Source organism: Pseudochaenichthys georgianus, chromosome 4 (assembly GCF_902827115.2).
Source record: "Pseudochaenichthys georgianus chromosome 4, fPseGeo1.2, whole genome shotgun sequence".
NCBI lineage: Eukaryota > Metazoa > Chordata > Actinopteri > Perciformes > Channichthyidae > Pseudochaenichthys > Pseudochaenichthys georgianus.
This window is the reverse complement of record NC_047506.1, coordinates 31,562,086-31,569,883: the sequence shown is the minus strand read 5'-3', so window position 1 is coordinate 31,569,883 and position 7,798 is coordinate 31,562,086. Positions and strand designations below refer to the sequence as shown.

General features: G+C 41.8%; 1 protein-coding gene across 1 annotated transcript; it reads left to right on the top strand.

Annotated features, from left to right (window-relative positions):
• The first annotated feature begins 2,836 nt into the window (after positions 1-2,836).
• On the top strand, positions 2,837-5,468 carry igfbp1a (insulin-like growth factor binding protein 1a). Its single transcript, XM_034081228.1, has 4 exons — positions 2,837-3,365; positions 3,480-3,649; positions 3,940-4,068; positions 4,314-5,468. The coding sequence occupies exons 1-4, from the start codon at positions 2,993-2,995 to the stop codon at positions 4,422-4,424; spliced, it is 783 nt and encodes a 260-aa protein (XP_033937119.1). The 5' UTR covers positions 2,837-2,992; the 3' UTR covers positions 4,425-5,468.
• The last annotated feature ends 2,330 nt before the right edge of the window (positions 5,469-7,798 follow it).

Below are 7,798 nucleotides of genomic sequence, written 5' to 3'. Positions count from 1 at the left end.
CATAATTCATTGTTTGACATTAGTATATCTGACGTTAATTATTACAAACACACGGTAAATCCCCCAACAGCCCTTTGAAAGGCTTTAAGTAACTTATCACATTTACTAAAGTATTGTTCTTAAGTATGATTTAAGTAGTGTTTTTCACTTTACATTTGTTCAATTCTGAAATATGTATTTAGATCTTGCAGTCTCTTTCACATTGTACGTTAAGATAAATATTTTGAGTACAGCCCTGAATTTTAAATAAAATAATAGAATTATTCAAATGTTACCCAAGTTTAGGGATCCAAATACTTCCTTCACCATTGTCATATTAACGTTTTATACTACGGTACAAAAACCAATTAAAAAAATGCGGCAAAATGTACAATATTAACATTGATTTCTGAAATGTAATGTAGTATTTACACGTAAGTGCACAGAAGTACCTCTTCCTTCCGCTGTCAAGTAGGTTTTTTTTCACGATGAGAATGAGGCCATTGTAGACTTCCTGTTCAGTGAGAGTGATAAAAAACAAACATGGAGACATCCTGTTGGACATGCTGTATTGGCTGCACATGTGCATTCATCACAAGTATTATAAATAGATGGGATTAATAAAAAACTCTTCGACCTAAGATGTTTTGTTGATTGGCTCAGTACATGTTGCACAGACAGACAATTTTGGGGACAACGTGTATAAAATATTGATGGAATGGTAAAGCCATAAAGGCACACCTGTGATGGAATGTCAGGTATTTCAGAACACGTGCTAAAGCTGGGCAACAACCTCATCTTCCACATTATTTCCACAGACTTTTTTCTTTTACAACAGACAGATTTGCTATTGATCTTTAGCCCTTTAAACCAGTGGTAGAAGAAGTCAACATGTTTTTGACATGTATTAAAAAAGCAGGTATACATACTATCACAATCCTACCTAACTGGAAGTCTACAAGTATCATCAAAAGTATGTGTGTAGTAATTAGCACCCAATGTGCATATGCCATAATGTAACAGTACATGAATTAGTTTAAGTACTAAAGGGCATTTTTATTTCGTGCATCTATACTTCTACTGTACACTACATATGTGGTGGAAATTATAGTTCCCTTAAGATAAACTGATAAATGATTCATGGACAAAGTGTGTCTTTTGTTATATTAAATACAGTGGCCCTGAAGTGCAAGTCAAAACAGAATTTCAGAAAACACCACAGCATTTCAGGAAACACCACTGTCTTCCATATGAAATATAATTTTACACACTGTGTTTTGATATTGCACTTTGTATGAGGTCAGACAATCACTAGATTGTGTTCCTTGTGGTGTCTGACACTTACTTATCATACTTGATTTAGCCTGTTGTTCCCAAGATATAATGAAGTGTTTAATCATATGTGTTGAAAGACTAAATAAAGTATAGGGGAAGCACATCTTAGGCTTGATTTAGTTTTGAACATCTAAAGCACACTAAACAATACAATGTTTTCCTATGATTCATGGTGAATTAAAAGCACACAGTTGCAGAACGTGTGCATACTCTAGCCAAATGTACGTGACTATAAGATCTAATAATTGATACTGTGTTATTGGACTGAATTCACCCTAACAGACAGATGCAAATGTGTTATGGGGGGGGGGGGGGGGGGCAGTGGGACTAGAAAATGCTCTCACGCCACATTAGATTACACTATAGGCTTTATTTAGCCCGGGGCTTTGAAGAATACAAATCTGGGCATCACGTGAGAGTGACTGTTAACACCAGTTGACAGATGATGCAATACTATAAAGCAATTGCATGGAGCCGATCGCAATAGTATATATTTTTTAAAAGGCTCGAATTAACTAAAAAGTGAAAATAGAATGAGTAGTTTGCTTACATATTATAGTTTATTTCTGTTTTGCTTCATTGTGTGAACGAAGGGATAGGGTCAGGAGTATCAGGACACCAAATGCTTTGCAGCAGGCCGTAGCGACGTGCATGTTGTCCCGCGCGGAGGGACCATTAAAGCCCCCAGAGTGGCCATAGGGATGTGTCTGTGGTCATGTCAGCGCAGCCCCCATTCATAGCTCTGGTCTATTATTATCCCAGGAAACGGGTAATTACAACGGGACATCTCCTGGACTGAGTCCAAAGCCGGCTTCTGACCGAGCGCGCACGCGTGGGACAGGGAGGTGTCGCATAGGCCTACCAAAGAGTCCCTAGTGAGTCGCGATCCTCATGCAGTTTTTCTAAGAAAGTTGGTTTCATAATTCCCTCTGTAATGCACGAATGCATTTAGAGGGCGATCTCAGCGGGCTCTCAGCGGGCTCTCAGCGGGCTCTCAGCGTGGGCGTGCGTAATTTGCGCTCATAACTAGTTTCCCCCAAAGTTGTGGAAGAAGTTCGGGCACAACAAACCCGCCATGAATGGATAACGTTGTTCCTAAAGAGAGGAGCTCGTTTGTGTCCGCAGGGAAAACAAGGACCTGCTTCACTTCTGTTATCGATTAAACCCCCCGAGTGACGCTGTGTGCACGTATTCCCGTTGCCACTGCTGAAAACAAACAGAAAGAAAGTGCTGAGTTGTTACTGTAAACTGGTAGAGAGGGGTAAAGTAGTTTGGGGTATCACCCGGGTGAGAAAAAGGGGTCCTTGACTGCAACATCAAACAGTGGTGTTGTCACTCGCTTGCGATACGTGCAAGCACTGCCTATTCCAAAATAAATATTGACGTGAGTGTTGTATTCAAATGAGCTACCCGACCGGACATAGGCGGGCCAATCACAGCCCATCGTATCATCACACCTTCTTTTCAGAAATCATTCATAACGCGGATGCGTCAAACACTCACCCGGCTATAAATACGGCTGCGCGCAACGCACAGTTAGACATTTTCCCAAAATCAAACGCAAGACGCAACTGAGCAAGAACCGTGGGAATCCGGCTTCTTTACCTTTGATTCAACCTCTCTACCTTGCTCTACATTTTTATATTCTATATTTAATATCCAGCTCACTGTGTTTACTATGGGTGGATTATATTTGAAGCACGTCGTGGTGGCAGCGCTGTACTCCGTGCTGGCCACAGAGACGCTGGGGTTCCCGGTGGTGGGGCCAGAGCCGATCCGATGCGCCCCGTGTTCTCCGGAGAAGCTGAGCCAGTGTCCAGCGGTGGCGCCCGGATGCGCCGAGGTGTTGCGGGAACCCGGCTGTGGATGCTGCCTCGCCTGCGCCCTGAAGGCTGAGGAGCTGTGCGGGATCTACACGGCGCCGTGCGGCTCCGGACTGAGGTGCACCCCGAGACCCGGCGACCCCCGGCCGCTGCACTCCCTCACCCGGGGACAAGCCGTGTGCACGGAGAACACTAAGCAGGAGCTGATCCCCGAGCCCCAGACACAAGGTAGGCCTATATGATCCAGCACCACATCAAAAATCCTCATTCTCACAATCCCCAAAGTCTGATAACAGTTACATCCAGTCAGTGCCGCTTGATTTATTCTATGTTCTTCCTCAGATCAGGGAGAGCCAGAGGCAGAGATGGACAACGTAGCCATCGTCTCGGACCCCGGCTCCAGCCACTACCTCCCCGGCCACAGTAACCCCTTCGACCCGAGGGTTGCTGCCGACGCTCAGGAGAGCATGAAAGCCAAACTCGTAGCCATCCGCAAGAAACTGGTGGAACAGGTGAGAGCCAGAACCCTGCACCAGTACCATTGTGTGAATTCTGTGAGATTCCCCTGAGTGCAAAATGTTGCTAAAAGTTTTTGGGGAGGTTTAAAGGGGGGAAATGACTCGTGCACCACAAGGGGGAGCTCGTGTGCTATTTGAGGATATGGTGTAGAGAGAGAGGGGGAGGGGGCATGGTATTACAAGTTGTATATTGATGTCAGCCCACGTGCTTGCTGATAATAAAGCAGTATTATTTCTGTGTTGGCACTCAGTTAACCCTTCCCTTGTCTGTTTCATCTCCACAGGGGCCCTGTCATGTTGAGCTGCAGAGAGCCTTGGATAAAATTGCCAAATCCCAGCAGAAGTTAGGAGACAAATTAACCAGATTCTACCTCCCCAACTGTGACAAACACGGGCTCTACAAACCCAAACAGGTTGGTACATTCAGCAAAATGTGCTCTGAGTGTGTGTGTGACTCCACGACAGCATTAAGTTGCATGTGAGCCAATATTATGTCAACCACAGTTTAGCAAATGAGTGTGTGATGCAGGTAGGGATGTGTTTGGCACCTCCACAATGTGTGTTTTGTTGGAGTGTGGTGTCACCCAGTTGCATGACTGTACATGTGTGTGACACATGGGCAGTTGAATTAAAAAATGATTTTGTGTTTCTCCTGCAGTGTGAATCCTCTCTTGACGGACAGAGGGGTCGATGCTGGTGTGTGAGCTCCTGGAACGGAAAGAAGATGTTAGGTTCCACCGACCTGCCTGCAGAAGCCGAGTGCCCTTAAAGAGATCACCCTCTGATGAAGATCTCACAAACAAAAAAGAAGAAGCAAGCCACTGATTTTCTTTCTATTTTTTTGATAGCTGTTTATTTATTGATCCTGTCCATGGTGGTGTTTAATTCAGGTACACTGTCATTGTGGGGTTTCTGGGTCCAAGCCACCCAAAAACCCCTCCCCCCTCCCTCCTCTTCAAACACCCGTCCAAAAGAGAAAAAGAAAATCTATTTTTGTTTTCTGAAAGATTTTAATATTGTTGCATTTACTTCTACTCTTTAGCCTTATTTATTTCAACATTATTTCATTTGTTATTTGTAATTATTTTATGAGTATTTATATCTGTTTTCTTTTTGCCTTATTGTTATTATTATATTATTATTTTGATGGGTGTATAAAGTGTATATATGTATCTTGTCCCTGAGGAACTCCACTGCTGAGTTGAGCTCGCTCTACCCTTAAAGGAGTTGTCTGGAGGTTTGGTTTGTGACAAACCAAGCAAGAACAAAAGCACTGAGTGACCAAAAGTCATTTAGAAGTATTTCTAAATGTTGTTTTTATGATTTATTTTCACATTGTTGCCATTGTTATGGACTTTTTTGTTGTTATTATTGTGTTTTTTATTTTCTTATGTGGCACACGATCAGTTCTTGAAAGTGAATGCAAAACTCTCAGTCCTTAAACAGTACTCAGAAAACATTTCCCATGGTTCCATGGGGTTACAGTTAGCACGACAGGCGGTGCCACCCATGCACCGCCTCTCACACGGGTATTTCTACATTAACCTACCTCCGATATTTATGTGTCTGTTGTCAGTTGTGTTGATGTATATGTCAAAAAAAGACTTGCTATTTTACTTTTCATGTCGCTGTTCCCTCTGACCAAGAACACATGACCACAAAGAGCGCGTCCGCTCGACCTACATGCTGCTGTTGGAGAGATAATTATTGTTTATGTGAGTCTATTCCAAAGTGACTAACTGCTCATATGTACACTTTTGTAATTGAGATGTAATGTAAGAAGAAAAAAGGTGATATATTTAATAAAAACATTAACCTCAGCTATGTGCTCTCTGGCCTCTCTTTCACCTCAGGCAGGTTGCACAAACATCCATAGGTGGCAAAAACATAAACATCACAATAGTTCCATCAGGACATTTTTTCATTTCAAACCTTTATTTAACCAGATTGGTCCCATTGAGATCATAGATCTCTTTTTCAAGGGAGACCTGCAGCATATAGGTTCCACATGAAACATAAAACAATAAAGGACATTATACATTATATTTACAGGATACATAGTTATAGACATTTACAAGTGCCCATTGTATCAGCAAGCATTTCATTTAGCCTAGCTTTAAAAACATGCAGAGGAATGAGATTGCTCAGTTTCAATTCTTGCTGAAGATTGTTCCAAGCAAGTGGAGCTGCGCACATAAAAGCTGTCTTACCTAAGACAGTCCTTGCTCTTGGCACATCTAACAAGACTACATCATGTGATCTCAGACAATAGCTGCTTGCAATTCTCTGTGTTATCAGAGAGCAGATATAATACGGGAGTTTACCCAACAAAGCTTTATAGATAAACGTGTACCAATGACTGAGCCTCCGTACAGAGAGTGATGGTAAACCTGCCTTGGTATACAGTGTACAGTGATGTGTAAGCGCTTTACAATTTGTGACAAATCTCAGAGCACTGTGATAGGCGGCATCGAATTTGCACATGATTATGAAAGTCTGCGTTCAGATGCACCCATGCACCACATATTTCGATATTGGGTGTTTTTGTGCAGTCTTATCACAGCCTGTCCTCCTACAAAAAACGACCATATAGGTCGATTGTTCAGCAGCTAAATACGACCCAGAGTCACGTTTTAAAGTGTAGCACCTCTAGTGGTCGTGTAAGAAACAACATGCTCCTGTCGATTGCAAACGCTCCGGAGGGTCGTTTATTCACAAATAACCCTCTCTGGAAAATCCTAAATTGTGGAATAGTTTGGCCATTAAAATGCTTTTTTATTAGATTTCTAGCGAGAAGTGTATATTGTACTTTTATAATCTACGTCCAGTGGATGTGTAGGATCTACAGTTTGATAGATATACGAAGATGATTTGAGGTCTCGCCAGGAGAACGTGTATATGGGGCAGCTTCCATGTAAAGTTAGTGTGGGTGAAAACAGTTTTTCCGGTTTCGAAGTTTTCATAATAAAACCGGAAGTATTCCCCACACTGTCAAATGATTACGCAGTGATATCTCCATTACTCATCCACTAAAAAACATCAGTTTATCCTTGTTAATTACACAATATTGATTGGTTTAAATTGTGTACAATGCTTTTGTGTTTTTAACCTTCGATTCGGAGAAACAAATAGTTTTTTCGGAGTTTAGACACTACAGAGTTTCTGAAGACACTACACTACCCAGAATCCCCAGCTATCGTTTGGGACTACAACATCCGCCTTGCTTTACAAACCCCGTGATTAGCCCTCAAGCTCTGTGATTGGATATTGGAGTGGCAGTGCGACAAGGTTACGCTGTCAAACAGCTCTTTGAAATGGAATGGAACCACGCCAGACTATCCAAAACTGGACTTGGACGGGTCCAGCCCGGCCCCCCCCCCCCAGAATTACACTTGCTGGCTATTGTGTGTTTCGCAACATGTTCTATGGCACGTCTCTACTGGGAAATGTAGTTTTAAAAGACGTTTTCGTATTTCCCACAATTAGAAGTTGCCAGTATTAAACTGTATACATCCCTGGAGGTTTAGGGGATACGAAACACATTGGTGTTATCAAATTTAAAACATATAATTAATACATGGGTGAAAATTGCTTGTGTCCATAATGGGCAGCATTAATACCACATGACAGCTAAGGTCAGAAGAGCTTTATTTAACAGCTGGTCTTATGTCTGTGACCCCTCCTGTTGTTAATTGATAAGCCTGAAACATGCACTTGTCAAGGTTCAGATGCACATTTAGCAAATATGGCAGTAGCCATCGATCATCTTAAGATAAGATACTTTATTGATCCCAAGTTGGGAAATGTTTTTGTTACAGCAGCATGTACTACTTTGTTCTACTCCACTACAATTCAGAGGTTAACCTGGTATTTTTACTCTACTACATTTATTTTTGTTACTTTGCAGATTCTGATTAATGAGGTGAAATATAAACAACCCTTAAATCAGACTTTAGTTACACCTGAGTAAAATTCAGCCTTATCAGTTTGTCTGTTTTGCACATCCTCCTGTTAATATCTTTGGACGTCCTGCACTAAACTGTTTTATTGTAGAGATCACTACAGTATCTTCTTGATATTTTCCATTCTATATTTCTATCATTGACCCCTATTTTGTATGTAGGCTACTCTTCATATTTAAAT